At 34.0% G+C, this 26,019-nt stretch overlaps 1 protein-coding gene across 4 annotated transcripts in view; it reads left to right on the top strand.

Moving 5' to 3' along the window:
* Positions 1–2,057: 2,057 nt before the first annotated feature.
* LOC129803520 (guanine nucleotide-binding protein G(s) subunit alpha) overlaps positions 2,058–26,019 on the top strand; it is a 70,548-nt gene continuing 46,586 nt past the window's right edge. Inside the window, exons 1-2 of one of the 4 annotated variants that reach the window (XM_055850136.1) lie at positions 2,058–2,296; positions 22,276–22,660. In XM_055850136.1, coding sequence (XP_055706111.1) covers positions 2,289–2,296; positions 22,276–22,660 — 393 coding nt within the window. In that variant the 5' untranslated portion in view covers positions 2,058–2,288. The other 3 variants (XM_055850139.1, XM_055850137.1, XM_055850138.1) reach the window with 3 other exon arrangements.

Below are 26,019 nucleotides of genomic sequence, written 5' to 3'. Positions count from 1 at the left end.
AGTTTAGCATTCGGGGATCATTTTTAAGGAAAATAAAGCTGAACTGAAAATATCATCTGGTGAAAAGTGTTAAAAGCTGTGCCATTTTACAAATTTCGATTACAGAAACTTTTATTTAAAGAGAATTATGATATTAAACTCCTACTTTTTAATATAATGACTAGCGCACAATAACTTTTGTTTGTAAACATGTTTTCAAAATTTCCCATGAGAATGAGCGAGATGACTAGATCTAGATCTCACTCACTCTCATTGAAATGTCAAAAACATGTTTACTAAGCAAAAATAAGTTGGTGTAGCCTAAAAGAAAATATTAGAAACAGTTTTTGAAATCAGACTACAAAAATTGCTCCTTTTTGAAAATTAACAATTTCACAAGTCTTAAATTACTTTTATCTGCTATGTGAATTAATTTATTGCTATCTTTCATCTTTCTAACATTATTTCCTTGGTGATTTACTTCCGCTTATTTCTAAGGATTATCTTGATTATCTTGGTGATGAGCATGATTGATCACTTTTAACTCTTTCCTTAGCAATCACTCAGGAAAATACTAAATAAATTTTAATGCAGAGTGTTGAAATTTTTAGAATATTCGGTGCTGATTTTGCAGCATTTGGTGGGTTTGAATTGAAGTACTTGAAAGTAGTTCGATGAAATCTGCAAAGATAGAAAGAATATATTAGAAAAGAAGAAAATTTAAACATTTCTTTTGTACAAATTTTTGCAAATTTGTTCACTATGATTTACAGAAAATCGATTTATTTAAGATCATACCTCCCTACTCCTTCCTCGAAGTCCAATAGATCTTCGAATCTGCCCATTTGATCAGAAATTTATTAGACTGTGGAAGTCTTCTTTCCGGAAGAAATTATTGGCAAATAGGAGATTTTCATATGCTTATTTCTCGCAGAATTTGCTTTATCGCAGCTTCCACTTTTGAACCTTCCTGTTGGGGTGGTCTTGGAGGAATACCACCAGCTTTCGCATGATCCTGGACTTTCTGGATTGGCTGTTGATTGTGGAGAATCACAGTCGCAACACAAACACTCCTTTAGCTACTTTTCTGTGGATTTTCTGAACAAAAAAACATTGATCACTTGATGGTTTTGGTCTTTTCCACTCTTTACAACTCACCTTTATCGTTTAATATCCTGATGGTAGCCATTCCTGCACAAATTTCCACCAATTTGCAAATTTTATTCACGAACAGAAAAAATGGCTTAGCTTAGCAAGTCAACTGACGACAAATGGAACAATTGCTACACTGTAAATTCTCGATTGGCTCGATTCACACTGACGTCACAAAATCACTTCCCCTCCCGATGCGTCGTACCTGATAGAGCAATGTTATGATTTGTTGTGTGAAATGATAAGGTGCAAATACCTTGAATTTTACATGAATTCCGTTCTGTTTTTGAAAATATTGTTCAAATTTGAGGAGTGAGAAATGTCATCTACACCCCCCAAGTGTTCAAATTTGAGGAACTCTACTGTATTGGTTAATGTCTCGACTGTTTTCTCAAGTCCTCGTCGTTAAAATATATCTTCTTTTTTTCTTTAAAGTTTTTGTGGACGCCGGACGTCTCTTGACATTGACATCTACACGGTGCAGAGCCCTATAGTAGAACAAGGCGAGGACTGGTAATAGAAAACAATGCAGAAGCACTTGAGAACAATAAAGTGCTAAAAAAAACATCTTCATTTTTCATTGAAATAGCACCATTAAGCGTGGTCTCCACACATTGGGAACAGTTTTCATCAAAAATTGCATTTTTGACAGAAATTTTGACGTTTTTACCTACAGTCAGTGCTGACAATTTCCTTCGAAAATGAAATTTTTGACGAAAATTGCTTCGAATGTCTAGAGGCCTTTAGCCCACTATTTTTCTTCCATTAGAAAAAGACACAAACCTAAAGCCGCTAAAGCCCCAAATTTTATGATAAAATTCGAAGGAGTAAAATTTATTATGGAATCAATCAGATAACAGTAGGCAGTTGGCTATGGCTATGTGAATATGTTCAACTGGGTTAGTGAAGACCAGTGCCACTGGTGGTGGGTATTGGCAATTTTACTCGGGTTTTCTTGGGGATTTTATTGACAGCTGGAAAAGTGAAAAATTTTCGTGGTGGTGGCAGCACCTGTGTGTAGCCATTTTCGCGTTTCTCCGTGAATTTTGCGTTCCCGCAAGGAGTTCCAAAAGTTTGCAAAAGGGACACTGTTGGGTGTCATTGATGTTGTGGACCGCGAGTGAGACACATCCATAAATAGTGTGTGCTACTGTTTTATGCGTAGGTAAATCATTTTTGATGGGGAGAGAGTGGTAGACACCTCCTCGCTGGTTGGAGTGCTGTGTGATTTTTGTGGGGCCACCATCTTTGTGTCTCCCTCTTTCATTGGTGAGAGAAGCAAAAGAAAAAAAAAACGTATATATATATAGTCAGGGGAGAGTTTTCATACAAAATTCTGTGCCAGTCACTCTGCCCATCTCGCTATTTAATTCCTGCAAAACGAAAAGGACTAAATACTGTAAATGTAAATGTACCAAATCCGGGAATTAGTGCTGGAGCGTGAGGCGTGAAAGGGGGCGCGCGCAGTGCATCGGCGGGTGCTATTTGGGAGTCTCTCTCTTTTTTGGATTTGAGCATAGGCGAGAGGCAGTCAGAGGGGAAATTTCCCGGACTCCACACATAGCGACGGAGGTGTGAGAAAAGTGTTGGAAATTTTGCCTTGTTGGTTGTGTATGTGTGTGTGCGTGATTGGCCCCAAAAAAAAGTGTTACCCCCCAGGAAAGGGATGCACAAGTGACCCTGGTGCAATCCCTGTTCAATATCCTTCGGATTCCGCCCTATCGATCAACCAAAGTGTATCAAGACTAAAATTAATATTCCTCCTCTGTGTGGAGGCTATATTTGAACTCGGGAGACACACATTCTCGTCTATTTTTACCTCAAATGTGTCGGTATTCTTTCTTTTTTTTTTATTATTAATTTCAATATCTATATTATAGAGGAAGAGACAGAGGAGCATTAAAAAAAAAGAACTGGCCGAGAAGAGTATGTTATAGTGATAAAAAAAAATGTGCGGAGACGACACATCAAAAACCTCTTCCTGTCTCTGCCTCTCCTGCAGCTTAGCTGCACGCCATCATCTCACTCCCACAGTGCCCAGACCCCTGTAGTGCTGTGGCCAAGATCACCCAGGATTGCCGCCCAACCCACCCACTGTCACACTGAATTTCAAGAATCCCTCCCCAACATTTCGAATAAATCATGTTCAATTCTGATGCGGGTTGCACTACCCTCAATCCCCCTTCTCAATCCCCGCCACCCTTCTGCACAACTTGCAGACTAAAGTTTTCCCGAACTTGGGCGGAAGTTGCTGTAGGATAGCTTGTCACCTTAATTTGATGATTCCTGCCAGTGCATCAACTTTTCTACAACTCCACTTCAAGCACACTCAAAGCTTCCTAAAGCACATAAGATTCCCTTCTCAAGGATTTTACGCAGAACCAAAAATGAAATATATTCTCCCAAAACGGATTATTCCACTTTACCAAGAAAACCAATAAAATTTTGAGTAAATTTCTCTATATTCCCTTCATGTACAACATTTTCCAAGTAAGATGTAAGACATTTTCCCAGGATTCTCAATAACAACTCATTCACCTGGAATATCCTTTGAGTCAGGCATATTGGATGAGCAACAGGCAATGTGAAATGGATGAAAAAACCTTTTAGTTTTTGCATTTCACTGTAAACTCCATAAATATTCTGTAGTATTGGGAGGGGCAAACATAATATTGAAACTAGAACTATTTACCAGATTTATTTGACACAAATTAAAATTAGTATAATTTTGGCAATGACCAAACCATGTAAATTGCAATTAAATTTCTCAAGTGCAATTTCATGGAAATACCAAGAAATAATTTTAAAATTTTGTAAAATGTAAATTTGGAGCAAGGGCTTACTCAATTCAGGAATACCGACACATTTTTCCGTTAGAATCCATGGAATCTATGGAATCACTGATCAGATTTTGATAGAATCTCAAATGGAATCCATACAGAATCACTAGAATCAAATGGAGTCACAGAATCCCTTATTTACGATTGCTATCATTTTGACAATATGATCCATTAAATTTAAGAAGTATTCCTGAAAATACCGAATAATAATATCTTATACTTTCTTGAAATTATATAGCTTTTTGTTCCAAAAAGTTTTTGCTTAAAAAGTATATCAGTGTTCTCTTTTTGAGTTCGAGCAGTAAAAATAGAAATATAAAAAAAAAAAAGATTAAGATTAAAGCTGCAACGCTGCAAAGGATTCCCCTACCTCGATAAATCACAAATCCAAGTTCTTCTGGTTATTACTCGTCTTTTGGTCAAGCTCCTATACTACTCGCATAAACACATAAATTCGTATAGATAATTTTCGTAAAACAGTGATTAATTTTCAAAAATCGTTTTATTTCGAAGATTAAATTTGACTTCCTGTCGAATTTGTTGAAATAAGCCTTCATCCTCTTTCCTAATTTGAATTCTGGTTACCAATTTGTTTTCTTGAATACACCGAGAAAAATTTGGATGGTATTTTCTACAAATCGTGTCTTTAAATTCTACTATCTCAAAAGATAGTAGAAAATACCATCCTCCATAGAAACTTTCCTTTAGAATCTACCATCTTGACATTTTAAAATTTACTATCCTATGGATAGTAAATTCTAATAGCCGGATGGTAAAATCTACTATCCTCATTTAGATTTTACCTTGACCTCTCTTAGATTCTAATATCCGGGAAGTAAATTTTACTGGCCGCATATTAGATGTTAAAATTTAACTGGAAGACAGTAAATTTTAACGGAGGATAGTAATTTGGATTGAAATTACTATCCAAGCCAGTAAAATTTGCCATCCTGCTGTTAGAATGTCATTTTGGAATATCGTGTGTGCCGATGAAACGGTTCCCGATATGCTTTGAATACATTATAGCAATTCGTGGCGCAGCTGGAAGATGCTGGACTGTCATCACAAAGGTCGCGTGTTCAAATCTCGGCGCAGTCGTCGATTTTCACGCACCAAAATGGCTTGAAATACAGATAATATCATCCAAGAAGGGCCCCAAGCCCTCAAACAATGGCCAAAAATCAATGAAAATAAGGAAAAATAAATTTTTCCGACATTTTTCATTCTAATATCCGGCTAGTAAAATTTACTATCCTGCCAGTAAAATGTACCATCCGGCTAGTAAAATCTAATATCCGGGGATGTTAGAATTTACCATCCGGCTATTAGAATTTACTATCCATGCAATAGATTCTACAATTTTTGACAGTCCAATTTAATATCGCTTTTGCTGGGTGACTTTTTTACTATCCGGCCATTAGAATTTTGTATGGAGGATGGTAAATTTTACCATCCACATTTTTCTCGGTGTAGCTACTCTTACTTTATATACTTAATTTAATAGAGCTTACTTACCGAGTTTACAATGAATTAATGTAAGACCGTCTTCAGACTAGAGGTTTAACCCAGTTCCCGAGGGTTTCAAAACCTTAAACAGCAACCGATTTTATTAATATTTCAAAATGTAATAGGTCATTTACCCTTAATAATCCAATCCTAAGTCAAAATTTTCCAAAAAATATTAGAGAAGTTAAGCCATATGGCTAAGCCTTAGATCTGAAGCCCGTATAAAGAATTTGAATTCAGTGACCTTTAAAACCCTTTCAGTACGATTTGATCACCAGTGAGCCATACAGAAAATAATTTTACCTCACTTCCTAGAGTTATTTCTGTCAAATGTTCGTACGTAATCGTAAAGTAGAAGTTTGTAGAAATTTAGAATATTATTTTGCAAATATCTAACTGTTTTATATAATACTAAATATGTAAGCTTAAAAGTGACGAATTTTCAAATTACTGTATTGATGAGTGATTTTTTTATTTATTTATTTTTTATATTTGTAATTTTTAAGCAAATCCTTTTTGGGAATATAAATAATATTTTAAATTATTTAAACAGAACATTTAAATTTTTGGGCTCTTTTTGTCATTTTGTCCTTATCTGTTGCATTTTCTATGGTCAGATGTAAGACATTTTATTGCTTTTGTTTTATTGCATTATTATTGTTGATTTTTGGTCGCTGAAAAGCGTCTCGTCCTTAACCTTTGAAAGACGATTTGGCGAAAAATGGCGAATTTTTAAATTTTCATGTTGATAATTGATTCTAATCATTTTTTACACTTCAAATTTTTTAAGCAAAACCGTTTTGGGAAAAGAAACTATAATGCTCATACATATTATTTAAAAAAAAACCTACAAAAAATCAGCAAATTATTGGCAAGAATTCGTCAGAGTATGCACCTGGATTCGTCAGAGAATCTGCAGAAACTTTCCGACGAATTTTGTCCCTGATCTAAATAAAATTCACGGGAATATCTAAAGATTTATTAGGCAGATTTTCGGCAGAAGTGTAGATATTCTCTGCTGAAATCGAAAAGATGTATGACGAAATTATTTGACCAGACTTTTTTCAGAGTGTGTCAAAACGCAACCTGCAATATTTTTTGACTTTCTGGTTCCGTCTACAGAACCCAATAGGACTTGCATAGCCAAAAATAACAAATAAAATTAATCCTACATAGCAGTATAAAAAATTATTCTGAAATAAGAGAAATTTGAAGATCGGAATAAACTGAATCACAAATTGTAATAATTGAGAATCACGGAATATCGAGTTGAATCATTAAGAGAATCACACTTAGAATCATTGGAATCACAATGGAATCTCGTTGGAATCACATGGATTAAACGGAATATGGACCCAAATTTTTGATTTTGAGTAACCCCTTGATTTGGAGGTGATTTCGATAGTATCCAAATAATTAAACGTATCTATGGGAGAGAACGGAAAGAGATATCGACTTGCGGTTTTCCCTATTCTCATTTCAGAATACCACTAAACTTTATTCTATCATTGGTTCAGGGAAAGTTTTTGAGGCTTCTGATGACGAAGGTTTCGAACTACTCTAATAGTGTCAACGCATAAAAATTTTAAATACTATTAAAAAAGAGGTGGGATAGCGCCCCATGCTTTTTGAAATGCTCAAACATTTGTCTTAGATACTATACGTCAAAAATGCTTTCGAATAAATTATCGTTAACCGGCTCAAAAACGATTTAAACCGATTCATAAATCACTCAAAAGATCTTCCAAAATGACTTAGAAGTAGGCTTAGAAGAATTAAAATTGATTTTTGGACAAAAGGGGTGGCAAAGCGTCCCAGGCTCTGCGGAATGCTCGAACTCGTGACTTAGATGCTATACCACAAAAGTATTTTCGCATTATTTACCGTTTACCGGTTCTCTACCGATTTGAACCAATTCATAAATTTCTCAAAAAATCCCCCAAAATAGTTTTAAAAGTAATAGAATTGATTTTCAGAAAAAAAATTTATCGGTTATGAACCGGTTCATTACCTATTCAAAACCGATTGGAACCGGTTTAGTTCTGTCGGAAATTCCAAGACCTTTCCAAAGACCCCAAACATGACCCCATTTGCTTGATAAATGCGCACTCTAGTGTCTTTTTAACCTTTGACCTTGAAAAACCGTTATTAGGAATGATTCAACGCTATTTTCGTATATGGACGAAATATTCGCCTGAGTAATGTCTAAAATATAGGGGGATGCGTTGAACTTTTGCACACAAAAATGATGTTCAAGTTCAGTGATTTTTTCTGACTACCATGCAAACCGTATCGATTCTCCAACTATGTCAAAAGTGTGTCTTACTTATAGGATTCATAATCCCACCTCAGATAATCCCAGGAAGAGGTCGGTTGTGAAGTCGGCGGCAGCCGCAGGTGAAGAAAAGAAATAAATTTATTATTATTATTATTATTAAGTCCTCAGATTTTCCTCTAAAGGAAAATGAAAATTTAATGGCGATTTGTGCGAAAGTTCAATCAAGTTTCCATCTTCGCACACGAATCACGCCATCATTGTACACCCCATTTTCACCGGATTATTTGCCCTTATAATCCAATCCTAAATGGCAATTTTCTTTAAAAAAAAATAATCGTGCCTGATTAGGAATTAGAGGCGTTAAGCCAAATGGCTAAGTTTTAGGTCTGAAGTGAAGCCAGTATTAGGCTTCAGACCTAAGGTTTAGCTTAACTTTTCTAATTTCCCATATAGGCAATTTTTTTGAGAATTATTTCTTAGGATTGGATCACTAAGAGCAAATGATGAGCTATTAGATTCTGAAGAAACAATTTACTTAGTTGACTTAGTTGCTGTTAAGAATTTTTAGATCTTCGGAAACTGGAATACCGCATTAGGAATCAAACCCGTTGATACTATTGGAGTCGTACGGTCGTACCGTATTGACATGAATAAGTAAACAAATAGGAAAAACGAACGGTACAAAACTTCCGTCATCCCAAGCTTCACAGACTTCAACTAAGCCTCTTTTTTAGTGATTGGGCTCTAACTTTATTATTTCGTAGATCCATAACTAAAAGTGTCGCGGATGGAGCAGTTTGTCAGCCACTGCCATTATTTAAATTATGAAACCATTTTAATATTTTCTTTTAATACGTTCTTATATGCGATGCTTTCATCTTCATGAGTATCATTGAGGAGTGTTTTTTTTTCATGAAGTATTTTAACTGTTTCAAGGTAATACCCTGAATTTCCTCTGTTTTTTTTTTAATATTTTGTTATCATTAAATGCTACTTAAGTCAATTTGTACCACAAATAGAAAATGTTAAAAAAAACTGTTCAAAATTGTTTCTTTAAAAGTAATCTAAAGAGACTTAATATATCTAAAAATTTAACTTCCTGAATTCCTTCTATCAAGATACAAATCGTTGATTTAATGCAATCTCTTCAAACCCTAATGTAGTGTAAATTATCCTGTAAATTTATTTACGTGGTAACACTTGTTGCTACTTTCAATTACAGCCATTTTCTTTAAAGTCAATCATTTTGCATTAATTTCGATGTCGAATAAGAATCGATTATGCAATACTTCTACATTATTTAAAGTTTTATCAAAAAACATTGAAGTAAAATTTATTTAGCTTATTGAATAAGTTTTTTTTTTAATATAACGTCAACAGGAATTTTAGTAAGGCTCGCAAAATTCTTTGTCGTTTGTGGGGTAAGGGCAAGATTTTAATAGTAAATCTTGTTAAAGAATTTTAAAAGTTATTACTCCATAAGGTACGCCGGTGTTGCATTCAAAATAAGCTTTTTATCTGTTCATTCCCTATTAATTTAGATGTGCCTAAAAATAGTCCAATCTGGGTAATAAAAGATAAGTTGTTGCTCGCGTTGTCTTATTTTTATATATTTGATAAGAAATTACTCGTTCAACATCTACTCAAAATTAAGGTATTTCATTAAATTTACTACTTATTAAGTGCTTATAAGTGCTTAATTTGTTAGCCTAGCAGGGATCTTTCTTCTTTCTAAATACGTTCCATAACTCACATTTTGTTTCCGAATTAATGAATCACACCTAAGTTCCTTGATTTTTCAAGGTCAAATCCTAAACGTCCTTGTAACGAGGAAATTCGAAACGTTTTAGCCAAATTTGTGTTTAATTGAAAGGTCTTCAAATTTCTAACTATTTTTGTAGGGTTATTTACCCTTTGAGGGCTAGTGAGACATTCTTTAATGACAATTTTTTCTTTTACTTATTTAGTTTTTTTTAATCTTATTTTTACTTTTAACTCCCAGAACTACGGCATACACTGGGAAAAAAGAGAGTGCGATTAACTTTTTTCATCAGAACTTTAACACTTTTTAGGTGTAAAAATGTATCAACATTTTTTAATGCTACTTTTACACTTTTTTAAGGGTAAAATTAACATGAAAAGAGTAACTTTAACCCCTAATACACCTAAAAAAGTGTAATATTTACACCGATTTCGGATCAATATTGCAGGGTAAAATTAACATTTCCGGAATGCTATTTTAAATTTTCGGATTTCTTTCAGTGTATGCAACAAACCAATTTCACGATTTTTGGATTAAAAATATCTTAGCTCAGAAATTAATCTATAAAAAATATCCTAGATTTGAACATCCTTGTACAGTAGAGTTCCTCAAATTTGAACTCCTCAAATTTGAACGACGGTTGAGTTCAAAATGTAAAAGTTGAGGTTATGTAAACAAAGTTTTGCGTGGAGTCTGAATTAGAACCATTTTTCTCTTTTGTTTCCTCAATATTATCGTATTATATTAACTTTCTCAACAAATTCCATTTCTTTTACAATAAATTGCATTGATATATTCCCTAAAGTTATCTTTCTTAATTTAGGGAAAGTGCATTTCACATGAATTCCGTTACGTTTTTGAAAATATCGTTCAAATTTGAGGAACTCTACTGTAGTTTGTAATCATCCATAAGAATCGAATTTTTTATACATTATACATAGTCCAAAAGGTCCAAAAAATTGTTTTCCCCAGAATATCCATATTTTCCTTTGGGTAACTCAGAGTCCCAAAAAAGACGAAAGAGTTAAAAGCAAAAAGAGCAGTTGCTCATTTGTTTTTTATCTTCAGAATTATGTATTTTGCAAAAAAAAATATTTTCTTACTGATGGATGACCTACATGTCTTCAAAAAATTAACCAGAAATTTAATTTCTTAGCTTAAAAAAAAACTAAAGTGAATGTATTGACTTTTAGCTTAAAACTTAATAACCTTACAGAAGAATAAATTCCTAGAATTTCTGAGCATGACCTTTTAAGTGATTAAGCTTCTAAAAGACAGGACCTATCTAATGCGTTCAATGTTCTGCGAATTATTTTTTTTATTATTTGTTTCAACTTTTTAATAATTCAAGGTAATTCGAAAATTGAGTAAACTAGGAGTATTTTTTAGATTTATTTCTCACTTCGGAAATAATTTCCCACAATTACTTGAAACAATAAATTAAAAAAAGAAATAAAGAAGTAACCTTACTATAAAAAGAAGCAGCCTACAATTTAAATAAATAAGCTTTTTCTGGAATTGCACGATTGTTTTCTGATAATCACTTCTTACATTTTTTCTGGAAAATTTTAGAGTACTGCATTCTTTTATTACATTATAGTCAAGTGTACTAATCCGGGCGCTTCGCTATCTGGATCGTTTATAACTAATCCATTTAAAATAATATTTTTATTTTTATTTCCGTAATATAGTCACTACAGTAACATAATATAACTATTCAAGTTTGAGAAATAGCAAAAATAATATTTGGATCCATTAAATAAGTGAGTGTAATCGACTCATTTCAATCTTGTGCCAGCTGGGTTCTTCACTAAAAATTTTCTAGCAGTGATATTTTCGCTAATGACAGATTGTAGATTGAAAACATTTATTGTTTTTTCCTTGTGAAAAAAGCATTTTAAATCCAAAATTTTAATTAAAATTGAATTATTGATAAGGCGACTCAGTTAGTGCATGCTGACTTATTGCAGTATTATCATTATTTTATAAATTTTCTTTAATATTTTTGATATTTTTTTTATATTATGTTTCTGAATGAAACAGTGAATAATTCTATGGATCTAGAAGAAGTAAAAAGAATTTTCATCACTCCAAAAGCAAGCGTTTCAGTAGCACTCTTCAGAAAACGATCCAGTTACCCCACCTTACTATATTATTATTTTTTATTTATATTTATTTTTGTGATTTAAATTAAATAAAGCTGTTTACATTTTTTATATTTAGTATATGTATTTTTATAAAAATACAATAATGAAATTACTGATAATCGCGAATTTTGTTACTAAAAATCTTTAAAGATTTCATTTGAAGTCTACATTAAAATTTTAACTATAATTCTGAGTTCTTAGCTATTAAAAGATCAATTTTCATTTTTGGTTTAGGGAATTTCATTACAAGTATTTAATACAACTTCCTAATATGTTAACAATTGCGAAGGTTATCGCAATCGGTTTTTATTCAAATTATCAAACCTTAATAAAAGCAAACCTTAAAAAAAAGCATCGAAATTTTAGAGAAATCAGGCTTTCTCGATACCCAGACTTCTGGACATGAATTATTATACAGTTTGTTATTATAGAAGTTGCAGATATGTGATAGATTTAGAGCGATTAGGCCAAAACGTGTCTTAGCATAAATATAGTCATTACCTAAAGGCTCATACGGCTCATATTGACTCAAGCTGATCCATAAGAATATTTATCTAATAAAATTTGGCGGTAGTGGATTATGTGAAAGAAATTTACTCAAAAGGACCTTTAATCTTTGATCTTAAATGCTCAGTATCTGATACTTTGGACCCTTTGGACTGATCTTTTATTGTCGAATTTAATGGATTTCTTGAGAATCTTCCTGAATTTATTTGGGGTTTAATACCTATATATGTTTCAATACAGGGGAAACCGGGTCAGATTAGCCAACAAATGAAATTTTTCGTTGCCTATATTTTGTTAAAAACTGATTGAATTAGATACTGATAAATATTTCAATGAATAGAGAGGGAGTTTTTTACTCATAAAAAGTAGTTTGCTTTATATTCTTTCCACGGAAAATTATAACACCCTAATGTCTAACTCTAACTCTGACTAATTCTACCCCAGTCTCCCTATCTTCATTTATTAGCTCGTATTTATCGAGAAGAGTTTTTAGTTTTTTCACCGAAAACCGGAAGTCGGTATCTCTTACTGTTTGACTTCTAGTTCGGGTACAAGCATAAAGTCTAATAAAAAATAAGAATTTTCAAGAAAATATAATTAATCACCGATATCTACACTGAGAAAAAAATGGGGTGCGATAAACTTTTTTTCATCAGAACTTTAACACTTTTTAGGTGTAAAAATGTATCAGCATTTTTTAATGTTAATTTTACATCTTTTTAAGTGTAAAATTAACATGAGAAAGGGTAACTTTAACCCATAACTCACCTAAAAAGCATAATATTTACACCGATTTCGGATCAATAATGCAAGGTAAAATTAACATTTCCGGAATGTTATTTTAACGTTTTCGGATTTCTCTCACTCAGTTTAATCGATTCATTGGCAATTGAGACCGATGCAGTTTCACTGAAAGTTTCATGGCCTTTCAAAAAATCTTAATTTAAGAAAATCAGTTGAAAAATGTGGTCTCCCCAGAGTGGTTGAACTTTGACTTTCAAAAATTCAATATGGCGAATTTTCCGCTCATCGGTGTCTATGGGTGAAGTGCTCGTTTGTGCTTCCTCCAAAGTCTAAAGCTTATCTAAAAGTGATGAAAAAACGTGTGGAGAAAATGTTTTAATGGGGGGCCGCCAAAAACCGGTAAAAAATATCTCTCACCGTTTAAGCTTTCAAACGGAAACAACTTGAAGAAAAAAAACAGATTTCATATACTGGTTTCATTTTTAGTTTGAGCAGTAAAATTAGGATTATTCAGCACCGAGATGAAACCCCTAGTCTAAAATTTTTTCATTAAATGTTTTCTTGAATAAACCTTGAAACACAAAATTCAAATCTAATCTGCTGCCAGAACTCGCATATAATTTCGTCATGCACGCGTCTGTATAAAACACTCTTAAGTTGATTTTTATTTGATGTTCCTTATGAACTTTCGCCTCCGAAATCCATCTCGACTGAAGTATAAGCCTTAGCTGTAAGACGAAATCACTTACACGGATTTGTTCCCGACAATGGGAACAAAAAGATTCCCCATATGAGTAACAATTTCGTTCCAAAAATTACTTCGTCCACGGACACCGAAAATTTTTAGAACAAATATGTTACAGACATAGGAATAATATTGTTATAAAAAATATGTACCGATTTGTTCCTGATAGTGGGAATATAACAGCCGAGTGCAACAAATTCTGTTCCATATTTCAGGAACAAATTGGTATAAAACGAAATCAACTCAAATTTGTAGACATTCCACTGTATCAAAACGGTTCCAAAACAAAACTCTAACAAAATTGTAACTGCATTTCATAACAAAACTATAAAGAAAACTTTTTGGAACAAAAAAATATCTTTTCTAGGTGCAAATCGATTCCAAAAAAATTTGTTCCAAGGAAAACTTGTTCCAATATTTTGGTCAGTATCCAAAAGATTTTACCGTGTAAGTGGTGGGTTCTCTCGAGTTGCTTAGTTGCTATCTCTAACTGTTTGGTCTGTATGCTAGTTATCAAACAAACGTTGAGACCGTTGAAACATTTTTTAACAGATTTTAAAGATTATTCCAAAATTATTCATCCTTAAAGGATAAACGTAATATCAATGAACTCTTATTACTAATTAATTAATGTGAATGAATTACATGTGCTTCATATTGTATTCAATTATGCTTCATATTAGGAATTTGCACTTAAAAATTATAATGCCCAAAACTAACATTTTATTTAAGCAAATTATCTAAGCCATAATTTATGAAAGCTTCTACATTTTGTCAAAGTGTTGAAGAAGCTGTTGGAAAGTTGCCTGTTAAATAAGTTAATCGTTCTTTTGTGTCTTTTATAAAATCCCAACCACATCACACATCGTCCTTCTGTTATAATTTCAATTAGTACGTTTGCTTTGAATCTCTTTTCATTGGAAAATTCCGTGTGAGTGTGGTGTATGTCCATGGAAAGGAGAAAGGGAAGGAGGAAGAAAACTTCTACTTGGTCAAAACTAAATTTTCTGAGTGTAATAATTTAAATTTCCTCCCTGTATTTAGTCCGTCCATTGAGTTAGAGGTAGTCTGGCCACTTTGCTGTTCTCTACTCGTGTTTGTTTGAAGCACTTCTCTTGTGACACCGAATTGTGTATATTATTATTATTATTATTGAGTTGCTGGTGTAAGTGTGGTGGCTGAGAGATTTCAGCAGCATGAAGTGGATGTGAGAGAGAGTGAGGAAGAGAAGTAAAAAAAAAAAGTGTGCTGTCAAATCGATAGCCGTGTGAAAAAAGTCGGGAATCCGAGTAATTATCATATAAGCAACACATCCACATTAGAATTATCGAAGGAATAAAAAAAAGCGCGATGTTGAAGAGTTGAGTGAATGAAAGCCCACGATAAGCCATGATAAACTTACGGGAGATGTGATTTTTTTTGTGTGTGGGCACCATGGATTATGGCAAAATGTGAATTGGGTTGGATTTTGAAATAAAATTTTTAATCACACAGCAGATAATCAAAAGCCAAAATAAACCTATCATTTTTATACGGTCGTGGGTGTTTGAGATATTTTCTCGGTGTACAGTTTTGTAAGTCCTGTAAAATGAGTGCCCCTAGCGGCAAGTTGCCGAAACCTCGATATTCAAAATAGTTAAGACTTTTTGGATTTTATTTTTAGTGTACTTTAATTACATTGAGAAAAAAACAGGGGCGCAATTAACTTTTTTTTCCACATAACTTTAACACTTTTTAGGTGTAAAAATATATCAACATTTTTAATGTTAATTTTACACCTTTTTAAGTGTAAATTTAACATGAAAAAAGGTAATTTTAACCCATAATACACCTAAAAGCATAATATTTACACCGATTTCGGATCAATAATGCAGGATAAAATTAACATTTGCGGAATGTTATTTTAACTTTTACAGATTTCTTTCAGTGAAGTAAAAACTTACGAATAGCAAGATGTCAAAATCAGCCCCGCAGGGCAAGATTATACGGGATTCAGACCTGAGACTTAGCCATATGACTTAACTGCTCTAATTTTTTGACAATTCAGATTTTTGAAAATATTTGACATAGGATTGGATTATTAAGGACAAATAACCTATTAATTTCTGAATAAGCAATAAAATTGGTTGCTATTTAGGATTTTGAGACCGTCAGGAAGTGGGTTAGACCTCTAGTCTGAAGACCGCTTTACCCGGTACTCGATCTTTTTGTTGTAAATTATAGGAATTTTCAGGCACTCTCTTTTACATTATTAAAATTTTGATATTTTAAAAATCGGAAAACCAAAAAAAAAAAGGTTGCAAAATCGAGAGTTCGGAGACTTATTTTTTGACAGAAAATGTAGATACTAAGTATATATCTCTATTGTACATTTTAATCGGTTTTTTACTACCACTTTTCGAGTAAAAGATAAGATTTCATTTTTATCTGCTGTCTCTGCATAATTTTTGTATTTTCCAAAGCACTAGTAATATTTGAAAGGTTTTACTTTGTGAAATAATATTTTTCACTACGATTCCATAAAGCTTTATAAACTAGATCTTTTGTTATTCGACGCAGCTGGAGTATTTCGTAGAAAATTAAATTCAAAAGTTGCTCTGTATTTCTTAATTATTCTTCTTTGAAATGTTTTCATACTCCTTAAGTTTGAAGCAATGGTAATTTTCAAAGATTCATAAGCATTGGCTGGGTAGATTCCTAGAAATATTTCCTGTTTGTTTAAAAGATAATACATCTTCCTCAAAGATTTCTTATTTGTAAATTAATATTTCCTGGGGAAATTTAAGGAGTTCTTTATGTTTACTAATCCAATTTTATTACTAGATTCACAGTTACTAGTCCTAATTAAATTGTTAGTATAAAGGAGTGCTATTTTCAAATATTAAGATTTGTTGAGATTTAGCAAATCAAAATTTTTATCAAGATAGGCTTAGATCTTCATGCTCTCAAATATATTTCACTCGATAAAAACTTTTATATAATAAAAGAATATGTAACTTGCCCGTTTTTAGAATGTGTATTATCTTAGATTGTCATACGGGCTTAAGACCTTAGGCTTAGCCATATGTCTTAACTTCTCCAATTTCATATCAGTAATGTAAAGTAATTTCATTTTTCATATAATTTTTGGAGAATTTCGATTTAGGATTGAATATTAAGGGTAAATGATCCATTAAGATCTGAAATCAATCAAATTGCTTTTTATTTAGGATATTGAAACTTTCAGGAACTGGTCTAAAGACCGCTTAATAGACGGATAATAAACCTTATCAAACTTTTTACTTAAAAATTCTTCTCTCAGTCAAATTTTTAATTTGACGAAAATGCACTTCCATCTTTTATAATAGAAGAGACCGGGATACTTTTAACCAGCAAATGAAGCTTTTTTCGCGCATTATTTGTGAAAAAAATGATAAGATTTATCCAATGTTTTTTTTTATGTTTCATAAGTAGCATTAGGATATTGGCTGTATAAACCCGTATAGTTCAAAGCTCTAAAATAATTGCCTTTCTCTAGAAAGGATAATGAAAAAAGTATGACATATTGGCTACAACTACCCCGGCCAGTAGGGGAATTCTGTAATTTACGTGGCATTATCACGCGTAAATTCGAAACCTGACAATGCCAATCGAGCTTTTTTTTGTCATATATCATATGAGTTCGAAAATGCAATTGATTGATTTTTTAATGAAATCCCTTTACTTGATGATTTTATGAAAATGCAGTACGTCTTGGTTGATTTGTTTAACAAAATTCATTGTCATTTTAATTGCCGGGAATCTCAAATATGTGACTTCTGACAATGCCACGTGAGCTGAAATGGCAATGTTACGGCTACAGAATCGCATTTTCGAAAAAGCTCTCCTAGGATTCGAACCCAATTTGTCATATGGCATTACCAGAGCGCTACAGAATTCCCCTCAAGGGTAGTTATAACCATTTATGGGGTACTAATTGCCACCAGTTTTCCAGCAGAAATTTTAAACTGAAGATACCAAATATTGTTCCACTTGATACACTGAAGCCACTTGATGTTAAATATGTCACTAAAACCTGAAAGAAAAGGCTTTAGTTAACTTTTTAAATAAATTTTTGTAATTGAATCAAAACTGATGCAGACATCCTGAAAAAATCTATTTCACAAATCGAAATGACATCGAAAGTCCAAATGACAATATTGCTAGGAATATTGATGGTACACTGGTAAAAAAAAGGTGGATCATTTTGATTCATTCGCGATCCTTTTGGTGAATCAAATATGATCCATTATTTCAAATGTTTCATTTCGATCCTTTTTTGATAGATCATTTTGATACATTGCAAAAGAATCAAATTTTGATACTTTGAATGGTTCAATTTGAGGAGCTTATCAATGGATCAGTGAGTGATACTCTAAAATAGATCAAATTTAACTTTTAAAATGATGACTTTTTAATCTTTTTTAAATGTAATGCATTTGCCCTTCAAAACAAATTAAAAGAAAAACATATTATTACACTGTGCAACAATTTTAAACTTTTTTGTCCCTGGGTTCTCATGTTATTTTTTCTATTGCTAGGGTCAAATGATTTACCAAAATACTTATCATTTTGATTTCATTTTGCTTTTGCGCCTGGAATCTAGGCAAAACCGTTTTTGCCGTTTTTTGATACTTGGCTGCCTATATCTCCGATTCTGCTGAAACGATTTATTTCTTAATATGGGAACATTTGCTCTCCTTTATATGCCCGATAATCCTATGGACATATGGAGTTCGTGAAATTGACACCAGTGGCGCTGTAGTCTCATATATGTCAGTAAACATGGAAAATCGAACTTTTTAGCAAATTTAATCAAAAATATCTTGAAAACTAGGACTATCCCTAACAATCTGTTTTGTGGGTTTGATAGAGAATTTTATTAGCTACTAATTATCGGCTAAATTATCGGTTTTCAAAGCTGTGTTCATTCCTATTCTCACCTATGGTCATGAGATTTGGGTAATGACCGAAAGGGTAAGATCGCGAGTACAAGCTGCCGAGATGAGGTACCTTCGAGCGGTAAAGGGAATCACTCGTAGAGATCGAGTGAGGAATGTGGCCGTTCGTGAGGAACTAAGAGTCGAGGAGCTGCTTCTTCGGGTTGAGAGATCACAACTTCGATGGTATGGACATGTTCAACGCATGAATGAAGAAAGATTCCCCAGAAAAGCTATGCAAGCCATTGTGAGGAGACCTCGGCCTCGAGGCAGACCTAGGACAAGGTGGCTGAATCAAATTCAGAATCTTGCCTTGGAACGCCTCGGGATCGAACCCGAACATCTTCCTGAAGTGGCGGAGGACCGACAGGCGTGGGCTGCTAGATTGGATGTCATGGGCCCGCGACCCCAATAGGGATAAGCGGTTGAAAATGAATGAATGAATAAATATAATACAAGTTAATAACTCAAATAATAAACTTAGTAACTATGGATTTCAGTCTTACTTCAATCTTAAAAATTAACTTTATTAAACCAGAAATAAGGTAAAACTATGATATCTTGACAAGTCACTCAAGAAACCAAATACTGGACAAAAAACTATAACAAAATTACAATTTTATATCCATTTTATAAAAATGCTTCTAAATTGTAGGATAACAGGATCAGACTTATAAATATTTCTGGGAATATGGGGATGTTTCTGATTTCATTAAAAAATACTTTGCTCAATGTACATTTTAAGGGAAACGAGAAAAATCTATTGTCTAATTCTACCCCTGGCTAATGTTACCCCGGTCTCCCCTACCGATTTTTAAGGTTAAAGGTTAAAATGAGTCAGAGAACGTATTTCTCAACCAATTGGAGCAAGTTTGGATCCTTCAGAAGGGTTTGAGAACCCGAAATAAGTTTAAATCGGTTCCGAGCGGCCATGAACCGATATTGAAATTCAATTGTTTACTACAATGCAATTTTGCTTTTACTGCTTGAACTATATGGAGAGAGCAGTATATACAGTAGACTCTTCGGTATCCAGCACTTCGATATCCGGGTGACAGCTGCCAAACACTGGCGGTTGATGTATTCAAAATTATTTTCACTAAACATGAAGTTTGTCCAGAGTGAATTAAAGTATTATTAACATTGTATCGAAGTTTTTAATACATAATTGTGATAAAAAATGAAACATAAGCACACCATGAAGAAAATTCTCTTTTTCTTTGTCAGACAGAAAATAAATTCACACTGCACAAAATAGAAAAACCGTTGATCATTCAAAAAACCTAAATGTCATTTTGTCCCCCAGTCAGCCGGATATCGAAGAGTCTACTGTAATCCCTCGATTTTTTCACCTCCCAAAATTTCCACCTTCCACCCCCCGGAGACCAATTTTATCAACAAATCTTCACGTTTCAGACGATTTCTGAGAAATGTCGTTACGCTGTTTGTCCGTCTGTCCGTCCGACTGTCATCAGCTCTAGAGGCCAAACGGTTAGAGATAAAGACTTGGGACCTTCGGGGGACCCCCCATAAGTAGACCCAAGGATCGTTAATATGCCCCTCATTTACCCCCACCCCTCTCTTTCCCCTCCAAAACCATGTTTTTTTAGGTTTGCTCGAAAACGCGTCGTGAGATTTTTTTCTTTTTTGGATATGTTTTAGAGATTACCCAGGCGGACATTTCGTCCTTATACGAAAATACCAGGGGGGTGACATTAGCTCTGAAAAATGCGACCGGTTTTAGTGTGATTTTTTTCCCTGTTTTCGTACACATTTCACGGGATATCTCTAAAACTACGTAGGTTACCAATTTAGTGTTTTCGGTTGCCTCTTCGTTATTAAATTAGCCTTTATTTTGTATTAGTATTTTTTGGTAATTCATTCTACAATGACAGAAAACGGCTAATAAACTCAAAAGTTTTTTCGGCTCGCTAGAAACATATGGGAAACATAGGAAATGTCATGCCCCTGGAAAATACCGTTGAATCATTCTTAAATAACGGTTTTTCAAGGTCAAAGGTTAAAAAGACACTAGAGAGCGCATTTATCAAGCGAATGGGGTCATGTTTGGGATCGTTGGAAAGGTCTTGGAATTTCCGACAAAACTAAATCGGTTCTAATCGGTTTTGAACCGGTAATGAACCAATTCATAATAGATAACTAATTTTTATCTGAAAATCAATTCTATTACTTTTAAAACTATTTTGGGGGATCTTTTGAGCGATTTATGAATCAGTTCCAATCGGTTGGGAACCGGTAAACGGTAAATGATGCGAAAGTACTTTAGCGGTATAGCATTCTATGTCACGAGTTCGAGCATTTCGCAAAGCCTGGGACGTTTTGCCACCCCTTTTTTTGTAAAGGACTATGGATCGGATTTAATTAGCTTTTATTAAAGTTTAAGCCAGTTTTAGCCATATTGAGAAAGTCTAGAAGTCTTAACTGAAAGCTTTGGGAACAATCATAATGTTCTTAACTGCTCCATTTTCCAAGTGTTCCTCAGTTTTTCACCACTACAATTGCCAGTTGGAAAATTTTTAATTATAAGTTTCATTGCAAAAACAACTTTATTCCAGACGATTAATACAAAACTATTTTTGAGGTATAACACATTAAAGTTTGACCTGGAGAATTTCGCAAAAACTGAGACGCTTTGCAACCCCGTTTTTTTTTTGCTGCATTGAACTAACTTTTGATACAACTTTTGATAAAAAATGGTGATATTAAAAATTTATGTTGCAATCTAAGAGACTTTGTCTAACGGTTGAGTTTGTTAATTTTTCACTGTTTTCTGGAATTTTCTTTTCTGGAAATATTCTTGTCGAAATTGAATCCATCACGGTTAGGAGAATATAAGGTAAAGTACCCTCTAGTCGGCCGGTTTCTCAACTCGGCCAGTGCGACTATTTATTCAATTCACTTAGATTTGTTATTATATGGTCTTACCGATTTAACATTAGAAGGTGTATTATATTATATATAACGTAAATCAGTGAAAATTTCATAGAAATTGACTATAAAACGTTAAAAAATTGGTTAAATAATTCAACTGGCCGAGTTGAGGAACCGGCCGACTAGAGGGTACTTTACCTTAGTTGATAAAACTAAGGCTATGCAATAAATAAAATAAAATGTTATTAAATTTTAAGTATAACAAGGATTCAGTGAAATACTTTTCAATAGAACTTAACTTGATTTCCAATATTTAAGTGTTTACACTTTGGAATTTCTCCCTTGAAGGCATTAGGTGTGATATGAGAGAATTTCAAGCACACAATGAGATACTGAGTATGGATTATAGGGTTGAGATTGTGTCAATTTGTGTGTTGGGTGATAAATTCTCTTTTTTTTGTTGCTTTCTTCTCTAACATCATCCTGCACTCTCACTTTTTTTTTTGAAGAAGAAGAAAGAAAAAAGAACTTCCACCTCCAGAAGACGCGAATTTCCGTTCTACTGTCTTCTGTCGCGTTCCAATAGTTTGCAATTTCCTCTCTCTGGACCAGTAGTGTTTGCGCCTATGTTTGTGTGTGTGTTGATTGTGTAGCGTGAGCGTGAGTATTGAGCGAATGGTGGGAGTATGTGGCATTGGAGAGAGATTATTCCTGTGGCGAAAGTGAAGGTATCAAGTTGGGGGCTAAATGGGTGTAATTATGCAGGCTGGCTCATAACGGTGAGACAAGAGGAGGCGGCGGCGGCGAAACGTCTCCCGAGAGATCACCGGAAGACGAGGCCTCTTGCTGGTGGACTTCCTGGACGACTATGGGCTGCTTCGGGTCGGCGGGAAGTAAGCAAACAGATGCTGGTGGCTCTGAAGATTCAAAGAGTCAAAAGAGACGTAGTGATGCCATCACGAAGCAACTGCAGAAGGACAAACAGGTGTATAGGGCGACACATAGACTCCTGCTTCTGGGCGCCGGTGAGTCCGGCAAATCGACTATTGTGAAGCAAATGCGAATTCTACATGACGCCAATGGGTTTTCCGATCGTGAACGGAAGCAGAAGATTGAGGATATCAAAAAGAATATTCGTGATGCCATCTTGGTAAGTCTCCATTCATATTCTCATTTTTTTATACTTTTCTATTTTTTTTGTGTGTAACCTTCATCCCAAAAACCAATGACCAATGGAAGGGAATTCAGCAATTCAATTACTCAATTTTATTAACTATCGTACCCAATAGGGATCAATTTACCAAGAATACAAAATAATATACACATATTTTTATTGCAAGTTTTCGTGTTATTCAAGTGAAAAGGTACTCAATGAATATTCTCTATGTATTATGAATTGTAGCGGTGTTACGATAAATTAATCTGGAAATGAAGAAAAGAGAAAACATATAATTAAAATGCAGGGAAGGCTTTCAGGTTTCGCACAAAATGTGTCCTATCAATGGCAATATATTTGAAGAGCCAGCATTAAATCACAGATTTCCTGAAAAATAGGTTAGATTCAGTAAAGGAATATGGAAAAGGGGTGGCAAAGCGTCCCACACTTTGCGAAATGCTCGAACTCGTGACTCAGCCGAGATAATCGACGTTCTTTGTTTCCGAACTCGTTTTTTCGACCAGAGCGCCCCAAGTAGTCATTTGTTGAACTTCAACTATATCAAAGAATTGTTGTATTTTGTGGGACTTTCCATTTAAAACCCTATTTTAAGTGTCTTGGTGGAGTAGAGGCAGTCAAATTGGCATATGAGTAGTTTCAAAGCGTAATTATGAGAAAAGACATTTTTTCACACTTAAACGGCAAAATCGGACAGATCGCATTATCTGATCGAAAAATGATGTACAGACGAAATATAGAGACAAATGTCCCCTACAATTATGGCGAAGTAATCATCAAAATCGGTTAAGCACGTGTCGAGATAATTGAGGTTATGTGATATTGAAATTGGTTTTTCGACTGTGGCGCCCCTGGTGTTGGTCCCACGAAGTTCAAATGTTTTAGAAAGTTGTAGCATTTGGTGAGATCTTTTGTATAAGCCCTCACTCATCAAAATCGGTCAAATAGAACCGGAGATATGAATTTTTAATTTCGTGAACTTTGACCCCTTATATCTCCGGTTCTATTGAAACCACAGCGCACTTACGCACCATTTGGGAAACGTCCTAGACTGGACTACAACATACTAAAATTTAATTGACTTGCACAATGCCGTTTTTGAGAAAAATGAGTTTGAATTTCGATGAATTTTGACGCTATCGCAGCGCCACCTGTGGTGACTTTTTGAACTTCCATCTGAAAGTGCTCATCGAGACGAAACCAAAAAGGTAAAATTTAGGTCGCTATGTTAGTTAGAACCGGAGATAGAGGCCGGTCAATGTTCGAACTTTGACCCCTTATAGCTCGGGTCAGGGGTTATGGATCGACTTAAGGTTTTTTTTGTTTGATAGGTATAATCAACGGCTACAACATACTAAAATTTCAACCCGATTGCATAAGGAATTTTTGAGTTATTTAACTTTTAAGATTTAAAAATTTTCTTTTTAAAAATTGCGCCCCTAGCGGTAGTTTTACGAACTTGCGATGTTAGAAGGGTAAGTGTAATTTCACGAGAGCTTTCCAAAACGCCCTCACTTTTTATATGCTGACAATTAGAACCGGAGTTATGGCCATTTTAAGAAATTTTTTTTGGACCCTTATAGCTCGGGTCAGGGGGGTCGGGGGACCTTAAGTTTGGTATTGATCGAAAGCCCTAAGGCCCAGCTATAACACACTAAAATTTGAGCCCGATCGATGCCATAGGGGCGGAGCTATTGAGAAAACAAAAAATGGTGGGTATTCAAAATGGCGGAAGGAGGGGTGGGGGGTCAATGCACCAAGTTGCAATTTTCACCCGATAAGCTATTAAGCTCGAAAGAGCGGCCGGACGGACGGACGGACGGGAACGGTTTTTAGCCATCCATATATTCGTGATCAGGAAGTGTCAAAACACATTCTGGCAAAGTTTGGGGCCGATCGGAGGACATAAGATTTTGTTAGGATTTAGTAGGTGAGATTGTTAAGAATCTCACCTAATACAGAAAGGAATATTTCATTTATCGGAAAAAATCATCAATAAATGGAAATACTCGTCTTTATAAATCATATTTACTATAATAGGTACCGTAAGTACCTCCTGTTCGTAAGCTTTTTTAAGTATCTCCTTACTTTTTTTTAAGTACCTCCTGTTTGACATCCTCCTGTTCGTACGCTTTTTTTTCCTTCTAGAACTTCAGGATAGTCTTTATTGATCCTATCTACCATGTCTGATCGGTGAGAACCGTTATTAAACATTAGAATTAAAAAAGACAGGAGAGGGTCAAAGTCACCCGTACTTGCGCGGTAACCCGTAAACATAAAGCTTGTAATTTTCCTTTAAAAGGAAGTTTGTATCCATTACGGGTGACTACTACGAATTTTAGACTATTTTAAACTATAGCATTAGAAAAACTTTTTAAAGAATGCAATACGGTGAAAGAGGCTGACTGAACTCCGGGGGTATGCCTCTCTGCTTATCGCAACCTTTGCTTACTTTTAGAACTTAAGGATGATCCAGTGACCAAAAGCGCTGTTAAGGATGGTCTAAAGATCATCATTAAAAATTGAAATTGAAGCAGGAAAGCTTCACGAAAAGCAGGAGTGCAAATGCAAGGTCATCTCCTGAATGCGATGTTTCTCGCACTACTACAAATAAAAAATAAAAAAATATTTAGCTTTTAAAAAACTAATGAAAAAGTTTAATAGCTATCTGAACCACTTCAAGTAATCAAAATAGTATTAAAATAGGATTTATGCCAATTTTTCAAATTAAGTCGAAAGCATTTTGAATATATAGGAATATTTCTTTTAAAATATTATCCTCAAGCTAAAGACACAATTTTTTACAAAAAAATGTGTTTGAGAACGTTTTTGTACCTTTTTCTTACTTCGTCAGGACTTCTTCAGAAACATTTTTTAAAGATTTAAGGTTCTGATTAAAGTTAAAATTGATGTTTCAATAAGATTAATATTCATTAAGATTCAGTTCATTGAGAAAAAAACGGGGGTGCGATAACCTTTTTTTTCCTCATAACCTTAACACTTTTTAGGTGTAAAAATATATCAACATTTTTTAATGTGAATTTTACACTTCTTAAGGGTAACTTTAATCTTTAATTCACCTAAAAAGCATAATATTTACACCGATTTCTGATCAATATTGCGGGGTAAAATAAACATTTCTGGAATATTATTTTAACTTTTTTGGATTTTTCTCACTGTTGAAATTAGTTTTTTTTTCGATTTTTCATGAAAAATTATTCTTTGCGTTCAAAGAACATTTTTTTGAATCATTTCCAATTTGGAGTTTTTAAATTTGCTGACAGTTTCAGGTAGGCAAAGAGAAAAAGGAAACCATCAAGAAGTACAAGCTTTAC

The sequence above is a fragment of the Phlebotomus papatasi genome, chromosome 2, assembly GCF_024763615.1.
Source record: "Phlebotomus papatasi isolate M1 chromosome 2, Ppap_2.1, whole genome shotgun sequence".
NCBI classification, from domain to species: Eukaryota; Metazoa; Arthropoda; class Insecta; order Diptera; family Psychodidae; genus Phlebotomus; species Phlebotomus papatasi.
The sequence above is the reverse complement of the archived record's forward strand: the minus strand, read 5'-3'. Positions and strand labels throughout refer to the sequence as shown.